The 27,830-nt window shown below is 40.6% G+C and overlaps 1 protein-coding gene and 1 pseudogene across 1 annotated transcript in view; one reads left to right on the top strand and one right to left on the bottom strand.

Moving 5' to 3' along the window:
* Nucleotides 1-8,563, bottom strand: part of ATP1B3 (ATPase Na+/K+ transporting subunit beta 3) — a 46,248-nt gene extending 37,685 nt beyond the window's left edge. The window contains exon 1 of the mRNA XM_047099368.1: nt 8,262-8,563. Within this exon, the coding sequence (XP_046955324.1) occupies nt 8,262-8,370 (109 nt within the window). The 5' untranslated portion in view covers nt 8,371-8,563. The remainder of the gene's footprint in view (nt 1-8,261) is intronic.
* Nucleotides 8,564-13,903: 5,340 nt separating this feature from the next.
* Nucleotides 13,904-15,851, top strand: LOC124526429 (heterogeneous nuclear ribonucleoprotein A1-like; annotated as a pseudogene).
* Nucleotides 15,852-27,830: the final 11,979 nt, after the last annotated feature.

The following is a 27,830-nucleotide window of genomic DNA, read 5'->3' as shown; positions in this document are numbered from 1 at the left end:
CGACTGAGCTACCCAGGTGCCTTCATCAGGGAATTTATAAGAAAAGGCACTACCAGACCCTGATACAGTGGAGACAGGGTTGATGCAAGTGTTAAGGACTATCAAATTTGAAACAGGTGGTTAGTATTATGAAGCTATGAAAACGAGCACCCTGCACCCCCTCTGAATGTGGGTTTTCATAAGATATGGGGATGGGAGAGGAATAGGGCAGAGTAAATTAATTCCTGAATTAACTGTAGTAGTGGCAATGAGTAGTGGGTCACAGATTTAAGAGACATTATAGAACTGGCATGACTTGGACAGGTTTAGAGCCCAAATGACAAAAAAGATAGTGACCTTCTTTTCAAAAATTGCAAATACAGGAGCAACTCAGAACTTCAGCAGAGGAAGGAAAAAAGAGCTCTGTTTGCAAGGTGACATATAAGGTAATTTAGTTACAGAGTTAGTCAAGATATCTAAGCCTCTCTCTCTCAAGGTTTATGGGATATGCAGGATGCAACTGTATCTGAGAGAGATGTTAACCAGTAAATAAAATGCGTGAGTGATCTTTGCAGTTGTTTTATGAGACTGCCAGGGAAGAAGATGAAGAAAAAACAAGGCCAAAGACAGCACCTGAGAAATACACGTTTAGGAAACAAGGTAGAACAGACTGGAGCGAATCAGGAAAATGATTATGAGAGATACTGGGGGAGGGGGGTGGTAAGGGCACACAAAGGGCAACTATTTATGGGCCAGAATCTACCAACAGAAATGTACCTTATGCTGGGGCACCTGGGTGGCGCAGTCCATTAAGCGTCAGACTCTTGCACAGGTCATGATCTCGCGGTTTGTTCAAGCCCAACATCGAGCTCAGCACTGGCAGCCCAGAGCCTGCTTGGGATTCTCTCTCCCTCTGCCCTTCCCCCACTAGCTCTCTGTCTCTCTCAAAATAAATTAACTTAAGAAAAAAATTTTTTTAAAGAAAAGTACCTTTGGATGAGGGTGAGTCATACCTTACTATGGCATCAGCAAAATACTAAGAAGTCACAAATAAGAGCCAGTCCACAATCAGTAACAAAGTTTAAACAGATACGTGGGAGGCTGCTAAGTTAAAGGATTCTTTTCAGAAATATTATTTGTAAAGCACCCTGCAGGACGCAGGACATTACTGTTAAATAAACGCCCATTAAATCTGAGAAAAGTTAAAACACACACACACACACACACACACACACACACACACACACACACACACACACACAGGTCCTTTATGCAGGTCTCATAAGAGCAGTATAAAAGGCTAAATAGAGCAATAAAGCAGGAAGCAGGAGACCTGGATAATCACCTTGTTTCTGTTATCCTAATCAGATGCACCACTCAGGCAGTCACAAACTCAGTTGAATCTTCAACAAGAAAGTTAAGTGGATGCTTCCTCTGAACTTCTATGGAAACTCACAATGCTATTAAAAAGGTGGGGGTGGTAGGGGCACCTGGCTGGCTCAGTCAGTTGGGCATTCAACTCTTTATTTATTTATTTATTTATTTATTTATTTATTTATTTATTTATTTAAAAAAAAATTTTTTTTTTTTAACGTTTATTTTTGAGACAGAGAGAGACAGAGCATGAACAGGGGAGGGTCAGAGAGAGGAGGACACAGAATCTGAAACAGGCTCCAGGCTCTGAGCTGTCAGCACAGAGCCTGACGCGGGGCTCAAACTCATGGACCTCGAGATCATGACCTGAGCCGAAGTCAGCCGCTTAACCGACTAAGCCACCCAGGCACCCCATTCAACTCTTGATCTAAGCTCAGGTCTTGATCCCAGGGCCATGGGTCCGGGCCCCACACTGGGCATGAAGCCTATGTTAAAACACACAAACAAACAAATAAACAAAACGGGGGGGGGGGGGGTAGTGGGACGCCCAAACACGCGGGAACCTTTATACTATGATACACCAATACCAAAACAGTTTTTAAAATGTTGTAAAAGACTAATTACATGGGAACACTTCATAATAGAGCTCACTCATTCAACTTATTTTTATTACCTTCCTACTAAGTGCTGGGCAAAAGGCTCAATGTTAGGGAATCAAAGACGAGTAAATAAGAATGTATAGTCTAGTAAACAGGCAACACTACTACATAAAGTCATAAATAGAAAAAAATATTGTGGGATACACAGGCACTTGATGCAGTCTTAAGGCAAATAGGCATTCAAAGATGTGTACCAGAGATCAGGCTATCAAAGCTGACATCTGAATACCCAAGCCAAGGTCAAAGAGAGAGATTCAGAAGCTAGGAAACAGGCCCAGAAGGGGTAGAGAATGGTAGACAGAGAAATAAGTCAGCAAGATTACAGTGTGTGTGTCATACTAAGGAGCCCCTGAGGACAATGGAGATTTATTTACAAGAAGTGTACTGAACATTCCACAGTCCTATGAAACATCCAATTGAAGATTTCCGACAGGCAGTTGGTTATATTAATATAAAAAAAACCATACAAACTAGGGATGTAGATTTGGAAGTCTCAACATAGAATAACTGAAGACACCAGAATACATAAATTCTAAGAGGAAGTGTGACCATTTCCCACAGAGGTGATGGAGTGGGGCAAGGTTATCCCCAATACATAACCCCAAGGTTATGCCCCCAAGGTGGCAGAGGAGTAAAAACCATCCCCTCAAACATCAAAAATTAAGATAAAACTAGCTATCTAAGTGTATACTTAAATTTTTACTTATACATAAAAAAAAAATTATTTACAAAAAAGAAACAGACTATTAAAATGTTAATAGTGCTTATTCTAAGTGGTTAAAGATTACAGATTAATTTTACTTCAAAATTAATGCAATAAATGCATAATTAGAAAATAATAAACTTATCTTTCAACGTTAAATGTTTCTCTTTCCATTACAAGATTGGTCCTTAAACACGAAAAATCATGGAAATATTGTGACTAAAGATAGAAAGATTTTTAAACTTCTTTTAATATAATTAATTCTACAGATATAAATTCAAAAGTCAGTTTCAAAGAATCAAATTTTGGGGGCAGAGGAAGGTTGGTCTTTAACAATAGTAAAGCACATACTACTGTAATTACAACATCTAGAACATAACACACAAACTTACCCCGTCCCCTCCCTTCCACTACCAGTCCAGGAAGTGCTGTCTCCTGCTGGGTGATGGCTCATTATGCCTCTGCTGCTGCCGCTGCCACACCCACCACTGACCTTCATTTATAGCCTGCACACAGGGTAAGGCAAGTCCTGTTACTTTCCCAACAGCGCACATTTTTGTAAAGTTTCTTTAGTATGTCACACTCCACAGGACAAAGAACAACATCTTACAAAACTATGTGATACTGGGAAAATAAACACACTTGCCTTCTCCCCTACAGTCAGACACCCAAGATGGGATGGAGTCTGATCTCCAAAGCAGAGCATTTACTGAGGCATGACCCAGAATGGGAGCAGGTGACTGAGAAAATGGCACTTCGTAGATCTATAATAAAAGAAAAGATACATGAACAAAATGTAGATGTTAATAGTTTTGGTCCAGAATCCCGAGTATGCTTGGAAATCAGTAACTCAAGTTTTAAGTTAATATTAATATAGAGCATCTACTGACAGCCCTCAGATAATGAACTCCAAAGAAGCCCACAGCAGATGTCATTAAATGACATCAAGTCACAGCATAGTTTAAAAAAAAAAAAAAAAAAAGCCTCTGGCCTTGGAGGTAGTTTAAAGGCCAAGGATTCTATCGCTGAGTAAATTTGGACAAATCAGATCTACGAGTTCAACTTTCTCACCTATGAAATGAGGACATAGGGCTACATTAGTGGCTTTCAAGCTTTTTTGACTGTGAGCCACAATAAGAAATACATTTTACTCAAGGTATCTGTATATATAAAGTACAGAAAAGTTTCATGGAACATGTTTCCTTAGAATAAACTTATCAGGCAGAATAAACTGGTATTTTTACTATTCTATTTCACTATTCTTAAAATTTTTTTTTTTTTTACATTTATTCATTTTTGAGAGAGACAGACGGAGCACAAGCAGGGTAGGGGCAGAGAGAGAGGGAGACACAGAATCTGAAGCAGGCTCCAGGCTCCCAGCTATCAGCACAGAGACCGACACGGGGCTTGAACACACAAACCACGAGATCATGACCTGAGCAGAAGTTGGATGCACAACCAACTGAGCCACCCAGGCGCCCCTCTATTTCATTATTATTAAAAATGTTAATTGCAACACATGGTCTGTTACAGTTTAAATAAAAGATGATTTCTAAGCTATCTTTCACTCTAATTGTATTTAATGCATTTAGTTTTAGTATTTGCAACATAAGCCACAAGATGCTATTTTTTTGTCCAGTTTCATACATGGCAACTACTAATTCCTGATGTGTCATTACTGTTCAGCATAAGAAACCAGCTCTAGGTATACTTTGATCATCTACATAGTGCACTTCATTTTAGAAGGTTGTTGTGAAAATCAACTGAAGTGATTTTGTATCGGCGAGCATTTTGAAACTGCCAAACATACAAGAAGCAACTCAAAATCTTTCATATAGGAGCACCTGGCTGGCTCAGTCAGTACAGCATACACAACTCTTGATCTTGGGGTCATGGGTTTGAGCCCCACATTGGGTATAGAGATTACTTAAAAAAATAAAATCTTAAAAAAAAACCTTTTATATGGTCATTTAAAATAAGACAATGTGGGGTGCATGGGTAGCTCAGTCAGTTAAGCGTCCAACTCTTAGTTTTGGTTCAGGTCATGATCTCACAGTTTTGTGAGTTCGACCCCCACATCGGGCTCTGTGCTGACAGTGCAGAGCCTGCTTGAGATTCTCTCTCCTGGTCTCTCTGCACCTCCCCCAATCACGCTGTGTCTCTCTCACAAATGAATGAAGTTTTAAAAAATATTATAAAGACAATATGGTATAACCTCCAGTATTTTCTCTATCCCAAGTATAAATGCTAAAATTGCTCTTTAAATGAGTGCTTTTAATATATCCCACGCATTGAAGAACCTCAAATTAGATGGGATAAATGTACTAAAGACTTCAATGTAAAAAATAAAATTAGGAAATATGTTAAATGAATGTCTTTATAAAATCTTTGAGGTAGGGGCGCCTGGGTGGCTCAGTCGGTTGAGCGTCCGACTTCGGCTCAGGTCATGATCTCACAACTCGTGAGTTCGAGCCCCGCTTCAGGCTCTGTGCTGATAGCTCGGAGCCTGGAGCCTGCTTCAGATTCTGTGCCTCCCTCTCTCTGCCCCAACCGACTTGCATTCTGTCTCTCTCTCACAAATAAATAAACATTAAAAAAAAATCTTTGAGGCAGAGAAGGCTTTTTTCTATAGGCCAGCAGACACTGCAACTTTACCAAAGTCAACCCAAAAAACAAACACATAACCATCTCCCCCCTACACCTACATTGAAATTCAAAAGCAACTAGAAAAAATTTGCAAATGAGTTTCTTTAAAAAAAAAAAAAAAGTAACTTATTTCCAAAACGTAAAGGGTACACATATTAAATACAACCTAGAAATTGCACTAGTAGAAACATATATCAAGAAATAAATTTGCAGAAATGTACATGCAAGGCTGGAGGGAATGGGCGGAGGAGAGACCAGTACATACGATAAAATACTGGTTAAAAAAAAATCAGGAGTTACTCATATTTCCCTGGGTATCTCCCATGCATCCATAAGATATACATGTTAATCAACATGTTTGTTTTAAAAAATCATGGTAGTACATGGACCTATATGATAGAACATTAGTGAGCTATTAAAAATGATGATACGGATTTTTATTAACATGGGAAGGTGCCCACAATATATTCCAAACACTATAAAGCAACACTTATTGTAGGATCTCTTTTTGTTAAAAAAAAAAAATTGACATTATACCCATTTAAGTCTGCCCAGATATGTATCAAAAATATTAACAGTGGGTATCTCTGTGGTGATGAGATCAGGCAGCTAGCCCATACAGTGCCTTTCTAAGAATTAGAACTAGAACAAGATACCCTTTTCTCTAGGCAGACTCCCCACGCTCAAGGGTACACAGCCTGGAGAGTGGAGTATGGACTTCAGCCTCTACACACCACATCTACATATATCCTTAGAGAGATGCCCTTATGTTGGGATAGGATTATGGATGGCAATTTATGCCATTTTGCACTGGTTTACTATTACTCCAATAAACGCGGAAATGTATTATTTGTTGATAAGAATAACACTTATTTTGGAGCGTCTGAGTGGCTCAATTGGTTGGGTGACTGACTTCGGCTCAGGTCATGATCTCACAGTTGGTGAGTTCGATCCCCGCGTCGGGCTCTGTGCTGACAGCTCAGAGCCTGGAGCTGCTTCAGATTCTGTGTCTCCCCCTCTCTCTTCCCCTCCCCTGCTCATGCTCTGTGTCTGTCTCTCAATAATAAATAAATGTTAAAAAAATTAAAAAAAAAAGAAAAGCCCTTATTTTCAATTTTGAATAAGTCTCCCTTAATCCTTCTAAAACTAATCCCAACTTTACCTGTAGTACTATAACTCTTATATAATGCCTTTACACTTTGACAGTTTGTGCCTATTATTTACTTAAATACATATACTCAATAAAATCTCAACTTCAACATCATATAAATACAAAGGTTAGGTAAGAAGTACTACCTGCATTAAGAAATGTCATTCTAACATAAAATGAAGGTACTTATTACTGGAAAGAAGGCATTGAGGGAAGTAGTCTACAAAAGTTAATCCCTCTCCACCACTCAAAAATTCCTTCAGCAAAATGGTAGCACATTCTAGAAGCAATAATTGTTCACCACTTTTCCCCCATTTAACTCCGGATGCAAGATTTATTTCCTCTTCACATTAGTGGGTTCCCAAAAGACAGCTATCTAAATAAAAATCGTGAGTGTTAGTTAGGCAAGGCATCTGTAAAATAATAAAACTGCTGGACTAGGATTAAAGGACAACTGGGTTCTTTTCTTGGCTCTGTGGAATATGTAATTTTACACAAAGCAAAATCACAACCTCTCTAGATCTCATTTTTCTCATCTCTAAACTGGGGGTTGGGCTAAAAAACCTCCAGGGCCCCTTTCAGCTTGTGATAGGACTTTAAGCCTCCTTTCCACTCTGGAGGAGCCAATTTCAGTCAAAAGCAACAGTTTATTTTTTGAGTCATAGCTAATTTACCCTCTCCCTGTTTCTCTTAAAAATGTCGTGCCCAAATAGTTCTCAACTCTAGAAATTTATTCTCACACAGAAAAAAAAGGTCAAGACCTACTAACAAGGTGTTCTTTAAAAGGCAAAAACAAAACACTAGTCCTTATTCAATATAAATTATAAATTAATATAAATTTTCGGAAAGCAAAAACGCACCCTAAAGCAGCACTCCACTGGTGGATGGCTTAAATATGCCTTTTAAAACAAAGAACTCATACACAGAAAAACTGCTAACATACACAACCATCACATGTTTTGAAGGCACAAAAACTGTTCCCTCTGGGATTTACTTTCCCCAAAAGAAGCCTCTCTGCCAGGAAGAAAACGTCTCTAATTAAAAAGGAATTAGGCAGGAACCAACCCTTTTAATGGTCTTTTCACTGTCCGAATTCAAGTGCATTTGCGTGTACCAAGTACTTGTGTGATTAACTAACCGCGGCACAAAGATGCAACCCACACACTTAACACTCACTCACACTCTTCCGACCGGGGTGGCAGCGTGGACGAGTCACAAGATAGCGGCGAGAGTGGAAATTTCCTCTCCCCGGGCGTGGGGCAGGGTCTGGCTTCCCCGAACCGCTCGGCGCCACCGGCCGCCTCAGCCAGGGCCTCTCCCGGACCGCGCGCTCCGTACAAAGGAGGCCCGGGCTCTCGGCTGCCGCACGCTCGGGACTCGGCTCCGGGCAGGGGTCCCCAGCCTCCGGCGCCGCAGGCCTGGGCAGCACGTGCGCCCCGCTCCCGGCTGGGAGGAAGGAACCGGCGCGGCGCGGCCCGGCCGAGGCTGCCCGCGGGCCCGGCTGCCTCGGGAGCGAGCGGCGGCCCGCCCGCCACGCTAGAAATGAATGGGGCCGCGCTGCCCCTCCTCCGCCACCGCCCGTACGACAGTCTGGCGGCCCGGGACGAACACCGCTGTGGGCGGTGGAGGCTGTGGCTGCTCTGGGGGCCCCCGCGCGGGGAGCCGCCTCCCGCCTTTCCTTTCCCACCCCACCCCGCCCGGCGTCCCCCGGACCGCTGCCGGTCCCGGCGCCCAACCGCCGCCCGCTCACCCCAGCTCTTGGCGGTGCGCCCCAGGAACTCTCCGGTGGTGGGGTTGTAGATGAAGAGCTTCCACTCGGCTAGGCTCTGGTTGAAGGACTTCTTCTCTTTCTTCGTCATGGTGCGTGTGCCTACGGCGAGGGGAGCGGCGGCCGCGCGGGTGGAGGCGGCGAGGAGCGCGGAGGCGCGTCCCGCTTCAAGCGGCACAGCCCGGCGACGGCGGCGGAAAGCGGGACGGCAAAGGACACCTCCGCGCTGCGGTACGCACTCGAACCTACTGCGCCGCGCTAGCCCGGCGGCCGCTCGGGCCGCGGGAGCCTGACGTCTCCGCCCGCCGCAACCAATCCGCGCGCCGCTCGGTCCGCGCCGCCGCTGCCGCCGCCGCCGCCCGGAGCGGCCGGTTTCGGAGAGGACGCCCCGCCCCGGGCCCCGGCCCCGCCTCGCCCCGCCCCCCTCGCCCCGCGCCTCCCCGCCAGGCTTAGGGACGCTCGGGGCTCCCTCTGCCCTGGTCCGAGGAAGCAAAAACCACACATGGCAACTTTAAAAATCACGAGGGCTTCATAAGCACATTTACATTAACAAGCAAAAGGTGGGCGTCCGTGACCCGCAGGTTTCTCAGGAGGAGAACTCTGGGGAGATGCTGTGGGCAACCGGGGCCCGGCGGCCCCTCAGCGCCTTGCCTGCGGCAGCGTGGGGCCAAAACGCGGAAACGACTCCTGTCTGCTCGAGTCGTCTTCACCGAGGAGAGGACTTCACCACCCTCTCGCCGACCGGCCTCCCAAACCGCCTCGAAGCGTTCTCCTTTGGGCTCTCTGACGTGCGTAAACTCTGCTGTAGGATCCCGTGAGGCATCCAGTGTAGTACGACTACCTCTCAGAGAATGCCCTTACTTGGCTCTTCGGAAGGATTCCGCCAGGAATTGCACGCAGCTCGATGGAAATTTCACTCTAACTACGTCAGTACTAATGAAACGGAGTATGCTTTTCTCCAGATTCGGTTGAATTTATCAAGGAAATCAATATATGTGCTTTCCTGAGGTTCCTGTCAGCTCTAAAGACCTGCTTTTTTCTGAGACGGCATCTAAAAGGAAATCATTTCTTCGTTTAGTGGTGACGCCTAAGTAAAGTTCCCGGCTTTTGCATCTTTTCCACTAGTGGATGCGCCCCTTGGTCCGGGCTGAGGGTGCAGTCGACATTTTTCTACACGAGATGGAGCTGAAGAGTACAGCGCCCTGCGACTGTTGGCGACGGGAGGAAAGGAAATAGGGAGTTTGAGCAGAAGGTGCGTGTTTTTAAGGAAAAACAAATGGAGCACTGCTTCTAGTGTACTGGCAAATAAATTATGAATGAGGAAATAAGTGTGGCACATATAGTACCGTTTGGAATAATTGCATTATAATCTACCTGGAAGTTTAAACACAGCCTGCAAATGCTTTAAAGGAATAAATGGATGAAGACATTCCGGCGTCTCTCATTGCCTCACGTTGCTTGTTGAAGCAAGGAATTATGGATTACATTTCCCGCAAGTGGAAAAGAGATAGAAGAATATATTACCACAAACTAATTCCCAACCCCTGCGCTTAGGAAAGCTATATTTTATCTCCTTAAAAAATCTAACTACAAATTAGCCAAAATACCGGTAGGATAACAGGCTTTTTAGTCTAGCTAAGAGGTTAAGCTGTACGGTCTGCTTGGAATAAAATGTAAAACCCATCTGCTTCATTTATCTTGTGGGTCTCCGTGCTAGTCACAAGCACAGTTTGAAAAATAATTAACCTGGTGCACACAAAGAAAACATGGTGCACACAAAGAAAACGAGAACATTTGAAATAGTGTTTCAGAGCTATTGAGCGCTGTCAGGGATTTGTAGTTTGTATATTTTTTAGTGGTCCTCAATATGACTTTCCTATGTGGTGCTTTGTGGTTTTCCAAATAAAGATTTAAATGCAAATATAATTCAGTAAGTAGTTTTAAAACCCATGCCTAGTTTAGGAGAGTAACCGATCCAACAGATTTCAATTTGGGGGAAAAGTCGACATTCTGCTCCAAAATACGGGCACTGTTTGTTTCTCTGATATATGATGCTTGAGCGTTACCTGGAAGAGAAAATACTGAGAGTATTGGAGGAAGGAGACTACCAAGTATGAGCAGATGAAATATCAAATTTAATCACAGCTTTATTCCGTATAAGTTTGTTTTAAAAGTTGCCCTTTTAAAAGAGAAGCTATTTTACCAGGATGCCCACTCAAATTTGAATTTCAGAAAGACAATGGATAATGTTTTTAGTATAAGTATATTCCATGCAATATTTGCGATATATTTAGATATAATAAAAAATTATTATCTACCTGAAATTCAAATTTACCTGGATATCCTGTATTTTTATTTGCCAAATCTGGCTACCCTGCCTGTAGCATAGAGCATCCTATGAATCCCACAGGAATAATAATGATCATTTATACATATTTAAGTCCTAGGCCCTGTACTACTTGCTTAGTGTGGTGTATTTCTTAATCTTTACAAACACTCTAAGAGGGAGGTATTGTTTTCCTAATTTTGTAAATGAGGAAACTGAGGTTTAGAGAAATTAAGTAACTTGCCCATAGTCAAAAAGCTATCAAAAAACAGTATATTGATTCAAATCCCCATCTTCCCTCAACTACCCAGTACTGGTTCACCAGCGAATGATGGCAGAGCTCTGGGGAAACTTCATAAAGCTAAACAAGGCAGAATGAGAGAAAATGAGAGAAACGGTTGTGATACACTTAGTTAAATATTTTCCCCCCTCAGCAGAACCCATTTTCTGCCTTCTATGGGCATAAACAAGATATTTTGGCTCTCAATTTGCTAAAACTCTTGGTTTATTCCTGAATTTTAGAATTATGTACACAGTAAAAAAGTATTTCAGTTCTTACAGCATCTTATTTATAATTTGGTATTATAACTCATGCTAATATGGTACTAAATCACTGAAAGATCATTATTATTTGTCCCTTAGAGAATAGATATTACGATTTTCTTAGAGGGGCACCTGGATGACTCAGTCAGTTAAGTGTCTGAGTTTTGATTTCAGCTCAGGGCATGATCTCACAGTTCATGGGTTCGAGCGTCTAGCTCTGTGCTGATGGCTGGAACCTGCTTTGGATTCTTTGCCTCCCTCTCTCTCTCTGCCCTTCCCTGCTTGCACTCACATGTGCGCTCGCTCTCTCTCTCTCTCTCTCTCTCTCTCAAAAATAAATAAATAAAACATTAAAAAAAAGATTTCTTTAGAATTAGTCCTTCCTTACAAACAGCATCTCCAGTTGTGTTGGCATTTTATTATACCTGAGAAACACAGTCATGAACACACAATTCTCTTTATGGAAACATCGGTTTCAATTTTAATTTTTGATTAATCCTTTAACAAACAACATCTCTACATCCTTTGCAGATTAAAGGGCAACACCTACATTATTAATCATCTTAAATTAAATGAACCAGTGTTTTTTTAAAGCGTGAGCACAGTATATGGCGTAGAAAGTGCTCTGTTAAATGGGAGGGAGTTTTGTTACAATTTTTAATACTGTCATTCACTCTATTAGGTGACTTATGAAAAAATGTATGATACGATATAACAGGATAGTTTACTAAATGAAAAATAAATTCAAATGACTAACTCAATGTGGAAGATCAATTAATAATTTGGTTATAAAAATATATAGGAGAAGGGGAAGGTACAGGTGAAACAAGAATGGCAGAATGTTTATATTTATTGAAGCTGGGTGATGAGTACTGGAGTTCATTATATTTTGTTTACTTTGTATATGATTGAAATTTTCCAAAATAGAACTTGTTTTTTTAACTGAGAAAAGTTTAGGCAATTTTCCTGATATACATTTTTCTGGTTCGCTTAATTGAAAAATAACCACAAGGAGGTATAATTTTAATATTTTCAAAGGAACTATTTAAAAAGAAGCTGACTTCAGAGGAAATAGATAACTACTTTATTTTTTTTGTATTCTCATTAGTGACCTAAGGAAAATTTGAGAAGCCTGTGTATCCATAAAACAAGTTTATGTATATGGAGCAATCAGAGACAAAAAAAAAGAAAAGAAAAAAGAATTGTTGGAAATTTAAAATATAATTAATTCCTTTTTAAAAATTCTTTAATATTTGTTTTTGAGAGACCGCGAGCAGGGGAGGAGCAGAGAGAGGGAGACACAGAATCCACAGCAGGCTCTAGGCTCTGAGCTGCCTTACACGGGGCTCAAACTCACAAGCCATAAGATCATGACCTGAGCTGAAGTCGGATGCTTAACCCACTGAGCTACCCAGACATCCCAAAGTCCTTTAATTAAAAAAAATCAACATAAGGGCTGAAAGAAAAGGTTAGTGGAATCTCCCAAAGTGTAAAGCAAAAATACAGAGGGGAAGAAATATTTTTAAAAGTCCAAAGACTATACAGGGTTAAATCCAGGAGGGTAATAGCCAGCTAATAGTTTCAGAAGGAGACAAGAAAATGCAGGGGAAAAAATAACGAGAGCAATAATAGAAGACTATTTCTTACAGTTAAGATAGGAGTCTTCAGAGTAAAAGGGCTTACTGAGTGCCAAGCAAAATAAATGAAAATAAACCCATACTTCACTATAAACTTGTGAGTTTATAGTACATTAAATACCAAGAGAAGATTCTAAAAGCTTCCAGAGAACAAGCAACAGGTCAATTATAACGGAATAAAGACAATCGGTACTCATAGTTTTCTCATCAAAAACACTCGGTGCCAGAAGACAGTGGAGCATGGCTTTCAGAGTTCTGAGGATCTGAATATCATAACCAGCTAAGCTATCATTCAGCTGTAAGGATAAAATGAAGACATGAAGAACTCAGAAAGCTCACCTTTCAAAAATTCTTTCTGAAAAAAATCAATTAAGGATCAATCAGTACAAAGAGAAAGGAATTCACAAATAAGAAAAACTTGAGACCCAAGAAACACTAATCCCTAACCCAATGAAAGGAAGGCCTAGAAGGATAGCTGTACAGCAGGCTAACAGAGCAACTGATACTGAACTGGAGAAGAATGTCTGTCCTCAGGCAGAAAGTGGATTCCATGCTACAAAGACTGGGATTAAGATCCTAGACAAATTTAGTCATATGGTGAAGGCACGTGCTTCCTTTGTTAAGAGGAAAAATGGAAAGCAATTAAAACTAGCAGAAATATGAACAAATATAAAGCAAACTAAAATGTGCTATTATTTGGTCCTTCTCATGGAGTATTTGAAAATCTAATTATATAATCCTGATGTTTGAAGAATCCCTCCTAGTGTCAGGGGCTAGTGATAGATTTGCCTTTTCTATTCTAACTAATGCCTTTTGTTCTACAGCGAATGCTATTTACATAAGCAAAATAGTATAATTACAGTTTATTGACTTTCAATAATTAGTGTCAATTGAATGGCCATTCACAGAACAAGATGTAAATGTTATAAATTCTAACAATATGAAAGTAATGGTGGAGTTGACAGAAGTCAAGAGTTCTATGGAGGGGGCAGTGCCTGGGTGGTTCAGTCAGTTAAATGTCCAACTCTTGGTTTCTGTTCAGGTCATGATCTTACAGTTCTGTGCTGACATCACAGAGCCTGCCTTGGATTCTCTCTCTCTCTCTCTCTCTCTCTGCCCCTCCTCCATGCTCGCTCGCTCTCTCTCTCTCAAAATAAATAAACTTTAGAAAAATTGTAAAAAGAAATTTCTATGGAGAGACAGTTGAAGGAAGAAAGTTGAAGGGAAATCTAGATGTGTTCTTTCTCTTACATAATAAATAATAAGGTAAGAGATGTTAAGAGTTGCTTTCTGCCTGTGGATGCTAACAAGTATTATTAAAGTCTCCCCTGCCACTACCAACATGTCTAAGTCAGAATCTCTCAAAGAGCCTGAACAGCTGTGGTAGATCTTCATGGGAGGTTTGAGCTTTGAAACAACCAATGAGAGTCTGAGGAGCCATTTTGAGCAATGGGCAACACTCACAGACTGTGTGGTAATGAGAGATCCAAACACCAAGCACACCAGAGGCTTTGGGTTTGTCACGTATGCCACTGTGGAAGAGGTGGATGCAGCCATGAGTGCAAGGCAACACAAGGTGGATGGAAGAGTTGTGGTACCAAAGAGGGCTGTCTCAAGAGGAGATTCTCAAAGACCTGGTGCCCACTTAGCTGTGAAAAAGGTTTTTGTTGGTGGCATTAGACACTAAAGAACATCATCTAAGAGATTATTTTTAACATTATGGGAAAATGGAAGTAACTGAAATCATGACTGACTGAGGCAGTGGCAGGAAGAGAGGCTTTACTTTTGTGACATTTGATGACCATGACTCTGTGGACAAGATTGTCATTCAAAAATACCATACTGGGGGCTCTTGGGTGGCTCAGTCAGTTGAGCGTTTGACTCTGATTTTGGCTCAGGTCATGATCTCATTGTTTGTGAGAGCCTTCTTGGGATTCTCTCTCTCTCTCTCTCTCTCTCTCTCTGCCCCTTCCCTGCATGTACTCTCTCTCAAAATAATAAACAAATTAAAAAAAATACCATGCTGTGAATGACCACAACTGTGAAGTAAGGAAAGCCCTATCTAAGCAAGAGACGGCTAGTGCTTCATCCAGCTAAAGACGTCGAAGTGATTCTGGAAACTTTGGTGGTGGTCGTGGAAGTGGTTTTAGTGGGAACTACAACTTTGATCGTGAAGGAAACTTCACTGATGAGGTGGCTTTGGTGGAAGTCAAGGTGGTGGTGGATATAGTGGCGATGGGGACAGCTATAACAGATTTGGTAATGGTTGAAGCAATTTTGGAGATGACAGAAGCTATAATGACTTTGGCAATTACAACAATCAATCTTCACATTTTGGACCTATGAAAGGAGAAAATTTTGGAGGCAGAAGCTCTGGCCCCTGTGGTGCTGGAGGCCAATATTTTGCCAAACCATGAAACCAAGGTGGCTATGGCGGTTCCAGCAGCAGCAGCAGCAGCAGCAGCAGCAGCTATGGCAGTGGCAGAAGGTTTTAATTACTGCCAGGAAACATTTCTACTTAATTTAGCAGGAGAGAAAAGCCAGAAAAGTGACAAGGAAAGCTACAGGCTACAACAGCCAAGTGGTGGCAGGGCCTTGCTGCAACAAAGAAGACATGTTTTAGGCACTACTCATGTGTATGGGCAAAAAACTCAACGACTGTATTTGTGACTAATTGTATAACAGGTTATTTTAGTTTCTATTCTACGGAAAGTGTAAAGCTTTCCAACAAACCTTTAATGTCGCTTTTCCAACAAAGTTTTAATGTAGATTTTCTTTCTTTCCTCTCTTTCTTTCTTTCTTTCTTTCTTCCTTTCTCTTTTGGAACGCTTGCTGTTGATTGCTAAATGTAATAGTCTGGTCATGACACTGAATAAATGTGTCTTTTTAAAAAAGAGAGATTGAGAGAGAGAGAGATGTTAAGAGTTTAAAGATGGTAGAGCTGGAAGTGAAAATATAAATATATTCTTTAAAGTTGTAAATATATAACCAATAGAACAAATAAATACTAAATTAAAAAAAATTTTTTTAGTGTTTATTTTTTTTGAGAGACAGGCAGAGCATGAGCGGGGGAGGGACAGAGAGAGAGGGAGACACAGAATCCAGGCTCCAGGCTCCGAGCTGTCAGCACAGAGCCAGCACTGGGCTCAAACTCATGAACCGTGAGATCCTGACCTGAGCTGAAGTTAGACGCTTAACCGACTGAGCCACCCAGGTGCCCCAATAGTAAATTTTTCAAAAATTAGAAGTAAAAAAGTAAATGCTGTGTATTTTTAATACTAAAATAATGCTGCAACTAACAAAATATGAGATGGAGGGTGAAGTAGGATATAATACATAAATAGTTCATTTATCATCTTCCTCTCCAGGGAGTTAACAGTGTTTAAAACTGACCAAAAAGAATAGGTATATAAGCATGTAATTTAGAGCTAAGGAGACAGTGGCTCTCTTAACCATTTGGGCTGCTATAACAAGATACCATAGACTGGGTGGTTTATAAACAACAGAAATTTATTTCTCATAGTTCTGGATGTTGGAAGTCCAAGAGCAGAGCGCCAGCATTGAGTGAAAGTTCTCTTCCGGGTTGTAAACTTCTAGTTGTATCCTCACATGGTCAAGCAGGGAGGGAGCTGGGGCCTCTTTTATGAGGGCACTAACCCCATTCATGTGGGCTCCTCATGATCTAATCACCTCCCAAAGGCCCCCACCTCCTAATACCATCACCTTAGGGGTTAGGATTGGAACATATGGATTTTGGGAGGCATAAACATTCAGACCATAGCAGTGACCATATAAAATAAAGCTAGACAGGATTTAAAGTCATTTCCTAGGGAGTTCAATGAATATCATGTTTTTCTAGTGGGATGGAGGACAGGATATGTGTACTTTTCATTTTTAATCCTTTTGTACTATTTAATTGTTTTTAAACCAATGTATGTGTTGTACTGCTTTGATAGTTGAAATTAAGGGGTTGGGTAAAAGCACTTTAGTATAAAAGTTTGCAGGTAGGGATTGTGAGTCCCCTTAAAAACTCTGAGACTCACAATCCCTACCTGCAAACTTTTTTTTTCCCTCTTTAAAGGAAGATACAAGTTCTTCAGTGACAGGGTAAGAACTAACATTTTAAAAAGTGTGGAAATGAAGCCAAAACCAAAATTATAGGCTGTTATACACCATTTAGTTTCTGTATTGATTTTCCTACTTAATTTAACTAAGAAAAAAATTTTTTAACCCACAGGACTCTGTCAAAAACACAAAACTTTCAATCATAGCTAGAAAGTGCCAGGAAAGAAAAGAAAAGAAAAACAGAAAAGAGCTAAGCCATCAGTCTCCAGTGAGTGTTGGTTGTCTCACATGTCTGTTGCAAAGCAGCATGCTAATTTAACACAAATTTGAAACTAAAAGAGTGTCATATGAAGGCATCTAATGAATAGTCAGGCTCCTTGCACATGTGTTATGTTGAATTAATACACGCACTGCAACTTTTCAATTTACTTCTTTCATGAAGAGTGCTAACTAAAGAGGGGCCAGAAACAATTTCCTTGTATAAAGGCAAAACAGATTTACGAGTAATGTCTCCGGGTGCCTGAATGGCACAGTTGATTAAGCGCCGACACTTGATTTCAGCTCAGGTCATGATCTCACAGTTTCTGAGATTGAGGCCAGCGTTGGGCTCATCACTGAAAGAATGGAGCCTGCTTGAGATTCTCTCCCTCTCTCTGGCCTCGCCCCCCCCCCACACACACACCGACCCTGCCCTGCTCATGCATGCATACTCTCTCTCTCTCTCAAAAATAAATAAATTATAAGAATAATGTCTCATATTTAATAATTGTTTTATAGCATAACTTGATAGCATCTAAATCTCACAAGTTAGCTCTAGGACTTTTGTTGTTATCGTTTATAAAACTCAAATAAATGCTCCTGCCAAATTTGAGGTACTTGATTCCTTAAGAGTCCTTCATGAAGAATCCTTCATTCTGTATGTGACAGTTTATTTCTGATTGTTACCATGAAATACTAAAAGCTACAGAGGATGTGTAGTTTCAGATTCTAGTTCTTGACATTACAGTAGGATAAGCATATTGCTCATAGACTGCTATGTCTCTAAGGGAGAGACCCTTGAGATCAGCTGGTCTAAGCCCCACTATTCGTAGATGAAGAAACTGATGCTCAGAGACTGAGAAATTTAGTCTCCACAGAAAGTTAATGAGATAGGGGCACGTGGGTGGCTCAGTCGTTTGAGCATCTGACTGTTGGTTTCAGCTTAAGTCATGATCTCACGGTTCATGGGTTTGAGCCCCGCATCTGGCTCTGCACTGTCAGTGCTTGGGATTATCTTTTTCTCCCTCACTCTCTACCCCTCCCCTGCTTGTGCAATCTCTGTCTCTCTCAAAATAAATCCATAAAACTTAAAAAAAAATTAATGAGACATATAAAGTGACCAAAGAGTGTTCAGCTCCTGGTGAGAATTTGTTATACTGTTGTTTCCTTAACTCAAACACTCACCATCAAAAATATCAGTGTTTAAAAGCCAAGAAACTAGTTTAAAAGGGGCTTTTGAAAATCTGGAAAATTATGATTCTCCAGAAATTCTATAAATAAAAAAAATGTTGCCCCTTAGAGGTCAGGAATAATGATGGTAAACAAAATTCTTTCCATATCCTGAAGTCTAGGGCATCTTTCTATGAATAAGGAAATGTGGTCTGAAAGAATAGAAGGTTCTATCTATCCATATTCCATCTTTATTTGAACGAAGATATCTCACAAATCATGATCAAGACTCATTTCCCTCTATTCAAATAAGCTGTGGGCTTCTGGTGCATTTGCCAGACAACTCCTAGGGCAAAGTGGGACCAATTCAAAACTTGGATCCAATTTTCTAGTTTCAGGCAGGATTGTGTTATCTGATAGTATTAATAAATAGCTGGCTTATTATTTACAATCTCTTTTCCCTTCAGTGTGATGTTTTGTTCTTAGTGGAAAATAATTGTGTCAGAGAAGTGACTATGTTCTTTTAAGCAGGAACTATCTGTCACAATCTGACTAAGAGGAACATGAGGGAAAATTTAAATGTCACTTTAGGCAATATCTCAACATTATTTCCTAAGAGACTTGATAATGTCTCCAGGGGCGTGGGAATCCAATTTCCTTGATTCTAATTATTGTTTTGCAACCTACTCACTCTATGACCATAACTTAATTACTTTTACACAAATTCATTATTTCTAATTCATTGTGTACAAGTATATAATTCTGCCTTACTGGCAATATTAGGAGGAAAGTGGTCTTTGGGTTAAGTGATGGTTTGGGAGTTAGGAAATCCCCATAAATGCATATTGTGTTTCAACTTCCTGCAAAGCACGTAAGTTTATGTTGGGTAATGATCTTTCCATATCAAGAAACAGAAAGCAAACTCAGATGGATTTAAATAGTAAGGAGAATTTACAGGTGAACATAGCTTAAAATCCAGAGGTTTTCCCGGCTTCAGGAAAGGTTTGACTCAGGGCCCAAATGGATTAAATAAATCCTGGATTCTTGCTTTCATTATTGAGGGTCAGTTTCCAGAAGCTTCTGGACCTACATACTTCCAGGTTCATATCCAGCAGAAAAGAGACTTAGCAATCTAAATAAAAACTCCCAAATGTAGTCTCATTGGCTCCTCACTTCCCTGACTTATGATTATATTTGTCCTAAACCAACTGTGAAGGCCAGGGAGATGGGACATGCTGATAGGATTAGCCCAGAAGGGTCCACGTGGGGTGGGGTCAATCCCTCTCAAACACATGATTAAGAAATTTCCAAATAGTGGGAGCCTGGGTGGCTCAGTCTGCTGAATGTCCGACTTGGTTTTGGCTCATGTCATGATCTCATGGTTCCTGGGATCGAGCTCTATGTCAGGCTCTGTGTGATGACAAAGGGAGCCTGCTTGGGATTCTTTCTCTCTCCTGCTCTCTCTGCCCCTCTCTCACTCATGCCGCATGCACTCTGTCAAAGTTAAAAAAAAAAGTTTTTAATCAAAAAAAGAAATTTCCAAATAGTGTTAGGGAGAAGGAAAGGGAGATAAATCCTACAATCCTCTTTTTTCTTTTTTTTTAAGTAGGCTCCATGCCCCGTGTGGAGCTCAATGTTGGGTGTGAACTCATGCTCCTGAGATCAAGACCTGCGCTGAGATCAAGAGTCCAACACTTAACCAACTGAGCCACTTAGGCACCCCAATCCTACAGCCCTCTATTTAAATGCCTTCAGACACTAGCATCTCAACCTAGAGTCATTTGTGCATTCATTGATTCATTCAACTAACATTTTTTCAGGGCTCACTATATGTGAGGTCTTTTTTTTTTTTTTTAAGTTTATTTATTTTTGACAGAGCGAGGAGGGGAAAGGCAGAGAGAGAGGGAGACAGAAGATCTGAAGTGGGCTCTGTGCTGACAGCATAGAGCCCAACATGGGGCTTGAACTCATGAATGGCAAAATCCTGACCTGAGCTGAAGTTGGATGCTTAACCGACTGAGCCACCCAGGCACCCCTATATGTGAGGTCTTGACTCCATTTTTTTCACTCCATTTCCAGGTTCCCCTTTAAAAGCAAGAGGAAAGTCTAAGAATTGGACCTCAGATTGGGGGAAGAATTATGAGAGAGATTAAGAAAACTGGTTTCCCAAAACCTCCATATTTTAGGACGCATTCCTTACATTTTCAGGTTTCTGGGAAAGGAAGAGAAAACAGCATCCCACTATCCACACACCCTACCCAGGCATATCTTCCAGCTGTATCATTTACAATTTAGAGGTTGACTCCTTAAAGCCCATTCACAGGCCCAGGGTTAAGAACCCTTAGGCTAATATTATCATGAAGATATATAGGTGATCCAGTTTTGGATATAAGATTTACAATGATATTATGTTTTGACAGTGACATTTGAAACAGATTCTTGCTTTTCTGAATGGCCAAAGAAAGACAAGCACATTCTATTTCTTGGGCAAGATAACTTTTACCTAAGGTGAACTTACTTAAGGTTTACCTAAGTTGAGGGGAGAGGTAGTTACAGTATACAGTGGTTGGACTTGGGTTCCCAAATGCCACCCAAGTCCCGGGTGGAGTTAGATCTGAAAACTTACTCTCTTGAGCACATTGGTTATACAAAATAGGAAGGGACAAGGCATGTTCATATATTTCAATGTTCCCACTGACTGAGCAGGAAGCAACAAGAGAGAACAGATGATTAAGGCCCCTCTCCAGGGTCACTTTGAGAAAGAAGCCTTTGGGAAAACACACGCAGAAAATGAGAGACAAATACAACTGAAATGTTTTTAACCGTTCTTTGTGCCCTGTTTACAAAACATTCTGAAATAACCAAATGAAGTTGTTACACATCTCAGGCATCATGAAAAGGGGTGGGGGGCTCTGGTGATTGTACCATATATTAAGCACAGCTGCTGCTTTTAAAAAATTGATCTCACTAGATCTATGGGCCTTGAGGATTCTTTCTATTTCCTTTTCTGGGGGGAGTAAATGTTTTGGTGTTCAACGGGGATGCTCTGATCTTCCTAGTGTAAACTTGTTCAGCGCCCTTGCTTGGGAGCAGGCACACCTAACGTACACTTGGAAGGTGAGAGAGGAAATGCAAAAGAGAAGAAAATGGAAAAGTAGAGAAAGACAACAGCAGGCCTTTGACCCAACTTGCAAAATAGTAGGAAAAAAGATGTAACTTGATTTTTACCAAGATTTGACTCCATATCTTCAGCAAATATTTTAGTGGAAATCCTTTAGGTATTGTTGAGGAGGAAAAATGGCAGCGCAAGAGAAAAGTGGGATCTTTAAGATAAATGCACATTGGCCAGGAGGAAACTCAAATCTAAGCTTTAGTCTCCATCCTGCTTCCCTGCTCTTCTTCTGTAGGACATTCCCAACAGCATGGCTTCTGAGCTGACATTTGTACTTGCTACCTGTGGCCTTTAGGGATGGATTCTCTCAAACAGGCTAATACCAGCAGACACTAAACTCCCTTTTGGGTCCTGCAGATTTACAAATAGAGCTGATCCTCAAACAGTTATTTTGGAAGTTGGGGCGAGGTGTTTACTTGTGAGCTTTGTAAGAAGGGCTTAATTTCGGTGATGTCTTTCAAGCACTTTGGACTTTCGGGATGGGAGCCAGCCTTCTAAAATGAATGTGTTTGGGGGCAGCTGGGTGGCTCAGTGGGTTAAACATCTGAATTCGGCTCAGGTCATGATCCTCGCGGTTCGTGAGTTCGAGCCCTGTATCCGACTCTGTGCTGACAGCTAGAAGCCTGGAGCCTGCTTCAGATTCTGTGTGTGTCTCTCTCTCTCTTTCTCTCTCTGCCCCTCCCCTGCTTGTGAATTGTCTCTCTCTGTCTCTCAAAAATAAATAAATGTCAAAATAAAATGAATGTATTTGGATTACTGGAGTTAACTTGGGGGTTGGAAGGGGGGTTACACACATTAAACATAAGATGTGATGTCTTCATAATTTTTTCCAGATTCAGCTCCTTTTAGACCCGGGAGATAAATGGGTCTTCTCCCTATAGCAGTAGTTTGTCACCCTTTCCTGATTGCAATTGAGATTCTGAAGAAGTAGTTCACCTGTCTGGTGTAATGAACTTGACTTGGAGGTTTTGCCTTGCTCCTATCTCCACCTCCCACCTCCAGGATCAGCCTTGCCTCCAACCCTAGGAACAACGCTTGTGGGCATGAGGTCTTTAGAGCCCTGGTGGTAAACTCACTGGCTCAGGATACAGTTGGTTTTGCTCTTTCCTGCCACTGCCTCAACCTTTGTTTCCAGGTTTCTAGTAACGAGGTATTTGCCTACCTTCTTGTTCATGGCTGACTCTTGTTCTGTTCCTGAGTCCTCAGTAATTGCATTTCCCTCCCAGTCCCTCAGTGAGATTACTGCCCTCTGTTTCCTCCAGTAACTGGATTTGTCTGACCTTGAGTCCTAAACTATGCTTGCTTGCGTCCTCTGCATACGTTTCACCCTCCTTGGCATGCAATCACTTACCTAACGCAGGTAGGAGAGTGTTAGCACTTTCATTTGGGGTATACATATCACTTAGCTTTAATTTTTTTTATTTTTAATAAACAGAAAACTTCACACCTGAGCCATTAAACTTATAGAATGCCCTGAATCTCACTGAAAACAACTCATTAACTTATTTACATTGAATTGTGTCAGCTGACAAGAATATAAACAAGACAGGCCACATAAACTTGGCAATACCTAACACCTCATAATATAATCAGAAAGAACCTTAAAGATCAATAAAGATATGGACAAACATTTCAATAAAATATGAACCTACTGTAATAGCCATTTGGTCAAGAATCCCATTTTCATTATTTATAAGAGACAAGAAGTTTAAGAACTAATAATCATTGAAGTCATAACAATTGTCATAATCATCTTGCTATTTAAAATGGGAGGCAAAAAAACGGATGTGAAAATGATATATTCTGTTTCATCTCTAAGTTTATCTTGGCAGAAAAAAAATGTGTTTCAACTTCAGAGATAATAATTCGTTTGGAGCTTCTTAAAGGGCCTTCTGTCTCTATGTTACCATTGAAAGGGTTCAAGAGACCAATGACAGCACAGGATTTAAAAGAAAAAATTCCCTTTAGAAATGGTATATGAAAATATTTCGTTGCAGTATGAGCATTATATAGGACAAATACATGCAAAATGAGCTGTAAAGCTCTTGCATTTTTTTTCTGGGCTCTGAAACCATTGATATCACTTGGGATACTTATGCTGTAGAAGTTTGATAGGGCTCACATATTTTAATTAGGGTATTTTCAGCTGCCTGTAACAGAAACCACTGTTTTAAAAGTGGCTCATAAAACAAAAATACATGTTTCTCACGTGGGGGTTCCAGAGTTGGTTCAATGCTCAACAACATCATGGAGAATCCAAGGCTTCCCATCTCATTCTCAGTGGGTCAGCCATGTGTTCCCTCAGGGTGACAAGACAGCTGCAGCAGATCCACAGGGACATGTCCCCAGGCCAGGAGGAAGGAGTAGAGTCTCCTCAGAGACATCCCTTTCTTTTTGTTGGAGAAGAAAACCTTTCCCCAAAGCACATACCCCCCTCTCCCTCTTGTTCCATCTCATTGACCAGAACTTAGTCATATGGAATCTTTAAAAAGTGATCATCTGCCATTGGTAAGCTTTGTACTTTTACTAAGCCATGAGACATTTCATATTCTATGGAGTTTATCTGCCCCTTAAACTCTTAGTAGTACTTAGCCTTATGGGCTGTGTGGACTTTTGTTGTTGTTGTTGTTTGTTTTTGGGAGAGAGAGAGAGAGAAAGAGCACCTATGTGAGCAGGGGAGGGAATGAGAGAATCTCAAGTAGGTTCTGTGCTATCATCCTGGAGCATGACAAGGGGCTCGATCCCACAAACCATGAGATCATGACCTGAGCAAAAACCAAGAGCTGGACACTTAACTGACTGAGCCACCCAGGCACCCCTTGGTAAGTAAGTTCATTTCTTGAGTTAATTTTGGTAATTTACATTTTTCTAGAAAGTCACTCTTCAGGGTCTAGATTTTTGAAGTCATTGGAATAAAGCTGCACATAGCATGTAAAAATTTTTTTAATCTCAATAAAAAAAATTTTTTTAATCTCTGCATCCTGTTTTCATTTCTCATTTTATTGTGTCTTTTTTTTTTCTTACTTACTGGATAATACTTGCCAAAGGCTTTCTTTGTTTTGATCTTGTCAAAACATAGAATTTAAGTCTATTGTTTTTGGTTTTCTATTTCATATTATCTATCTTATCTTTATTAATTCCTTCCCTCTCTATTCTTTGGTTTATATGTTATTTCTTTTCTAGTTTCTACAGTTGAAAGCTAAGTTCATTTGTTTTCAGTCTCTCTTGCTTTCTAACATCTGGATTTAACATTACAATTTGCTCCCTGAGAAACAATTTTGTTATGACTTAGAGTTTAAGATGCTTTGTTCTCATTGTCATTGGTTTCTTAATAATCCTGCTTAATAATTCTTCTTATTAATTATTAATAATTTTACTGCCCCACCCTTAAGGAGAATTATACCTTACCCCATTCTAGACTCAGCCATGTGACTTGTGTTAGCCAATAAATATGAGTGGAAGTGAAACCCACATTTTGAGTCATGGTCTGGTTCTATCATCTTTCTTTTCCTTCTGGAGCAGTGTGCTAAGATAGACCAGCTCTTTCAGCCTGCGTGACAGACTAAAGATGACATAAAGAGTGGCAGCTGACCTGAGACAACCAAGTAGTGTTAGTGAGAAATAAATCTTTGTTGTTCCAAACTCTTGATACAGCCTTAAATACTTCACTGTGTATTTCTAAAGAATAAGAACATCTTCCTGTATAGACAAAAATTACATTTTCCTATCTAACAAAATTAATGTTGATTTTTTTTTTGAGTAGGCTTCATGTCGAGTGTGGAGTCCAACACAGGGCCCAAACCATGACCCTGAGAACAAGACCTGAGCTGATATCAAAAGTCAGACACTTAACTGACTGAGCCACCCAGGGACCCCCTTAATATTATCTGATACTTAACACACATTCAAACTTTCTCATTTGGCCCCAAAATGTCCTTTCTAGCTGGTTTGTACAAATCACAAACCAATCTAGAACTACATGTTCTATTTAACTGTCATGTTTTTAAAGTACCTTTTAACTTAGAACAGTCCCTTTTCTTATGACATTGATTTGTTGAAGAGCCCAGGCCAGTTGTCCTAAAGAATGTGCCACATTTTAGCTTTGCTTCCCCATATTACTATTCAGCTTGTCCCTATATGCCTATAATTCATGTAAATAAGTTATATATAAACATTCAGTTAGATTCAAGGTAAACACTTTTGGCTAGAATGCAATAGAAGTGGTGCTGTATACTTCATATCACATCAGAAAGATGCATAATAGTTGCCTGTCTCACTATTAGTGATGGTAATGGGATAAATGACCACTAGACTAAATGACCACTAGCCTATCCCTCCATTATATGGTTATATTTTTATCTCTTATGGCCATAAAGTAACCCAAATGCTATCGCTTTCGTACCATATGAATAACCAATACCCCATTCATAGAGGTTTTAGCATCAATTGGTAGTCTTTGCTTGAATCAATAATTTCATTAGGAACTATAAAATGATTCTTCCATAAAGTGACCTTTCCCTTCTCAATTGGAGCCACTTGGTTTCTGCAATATAGTTGCTACCTGACAGGCAAGTTAAATGCTTAATCATTTCTCTTTAGTTTTCCACTTTCAAAGTAAAGAAGTGGTTCAAATGGTGACAAAGGAGTTTTTTCCTGGATTTCCCTCATCCTTATGGACATCTGGAATTTCTAAGATTTCATGTATTTCAATCAACTAGTATATTTCTCTTTTCTATGTTCAAACTTTTTCTAATGCAATACCTTATGAAATATTTGACTCCAGTAGAATCCTTCATGTAGGGAAACAGAAACAAAGAAATTCAAGTCATTGGACTCAGGGAGTCGTTAGAAAGGTAGCTCTCAGCCAGGAATGATTTTGGTCCCTAGGGGACATTTTGGCAATATCTGGAGACATTTTTAGCTGTCATAATTACTTTAATGTTGCATTTAGTTTTGTAATAATTTTAAAGATTTAAAATAACACCACATTCAACATTTAAGAAAGTGACATTACAGCTGCAACACACTATTTATTGACCTTTCAAAGGGAAAAATATCATGACTTATTTTTGAAATCAGTGGACTAAATATTTCTGAAAGACTCATCCTTTGAACATAACTAAAAAAGATGGGTGATATATAAAAATCATCTTCCAAAAATCATCAAATAGCTGAATGATACGGAATTAAAAGGCCAAGAAACTGAAAGGATGTGCATCCAAGATTTTACCATGGCCATTAGGAACATCGGTAAATGAATACATAGATAGAAGGGGATAACACAGACAGATGGATAGCCAGGACAACAGCCACAGGTCTCCATTCTCCTGAGAGGGGTACACGGTGCACTGTGAACAAGAGAGATCTGATTTGTCCCTTCATATAACCACCCAAAGGATGGAAGGCCACAGGCCCCATTAGCACCATTAGCTCTCAGAAAGAATCACCATTGTTTATAGGATATAACAAAATGGCCAAACTGTTTTCACCAGCGCTTGCTCCTGAGCCAGGTGTAATAGATTAATCCCTGGAAAGCAAACAGCAAACACCGGAAGGAAAATCAGTCAATCCATCCATCCATCCATCCATCCATCACATCCCCTTGAAACAGACACATTGTATTGGTGACATAAAGAACTGGCTACCTCCTTCTGGTGATTTACAATCCGTTTGGGAATACTCATTCAGTTAACAAATATTTATTGATAAGATAAGACGATGGTTAGCTATCAAACCATTATTACTACTGAGATTCAGAAGAAGGAGGAATCCCTCCTAGTTGTAGAGGTCAGGGGAGTCTCATCTAAAGAGATGAGGTTGGAATGAGGGCCTGAAGGCTGGGAAGTAATATAACTGTAAGAAGCTGTTGATTGGGAGGGCTGGGAGCACTGGCTAGAGAGGGCAAACAGTTTTACACAGGATTCCAGGGAAATAAACTTTGAATGGTAGGTTAGGTTATATAGGCCCTTAATTCCTGGCTAAAAATTTAGAGGGGGATTTGCAAGTGATGGGGATCAACTGTGAGGTTTACAGCACTTGGGGGAGGAACTGACGGCCAGGTTTTTTAAGTGATCGATGATCAGGCACAGAAATGCCCTCTACCCCACCCACTTCCTAAGTTACTAATAGCTAATATAGAGGAACCATGAAGAAAATACTAAGAAAATCAGGCGCAGGCAGAGCGACATGAGCAGTTTTCTTCCATTTGCATTAGACACGTGTTGCCCAAGATTTCCCACGCTGGGAATACCTCGGGAGGGCCCAGGAACCACTGGTGGCCATGGCTACCACCTCGTAGAGAAAGTGGGTGCCCTGTACCCTGTGACTCATGGGTCACAGTGATTCTGTGATAAAATCAGCTAGATGAGGAAGCAGTACTT

The sequence above is a fragment of the Lynx rufus genome, unplaced genomic scaffold, assembly GCF_022079265.1.
Source record: "Lynx rufus isolate CCGP_SWC_20201006 ecotype Redwood Valley unplaced genomic scaffold, mLynRuf1.p SCAF_5, whole genome shotgun sequence".
NCBI classification, from domain to species: domain Eukaryota; kingdom Metazoa; phylum Chordata; class Mammalia; order Carnivora; family Felidae; genus Lynx; species Lynx rufus.
Note: the sequence above shows the minus strand (reverse complement) of the source record. Positions and strands in the feature narration are given on the sequence as shown.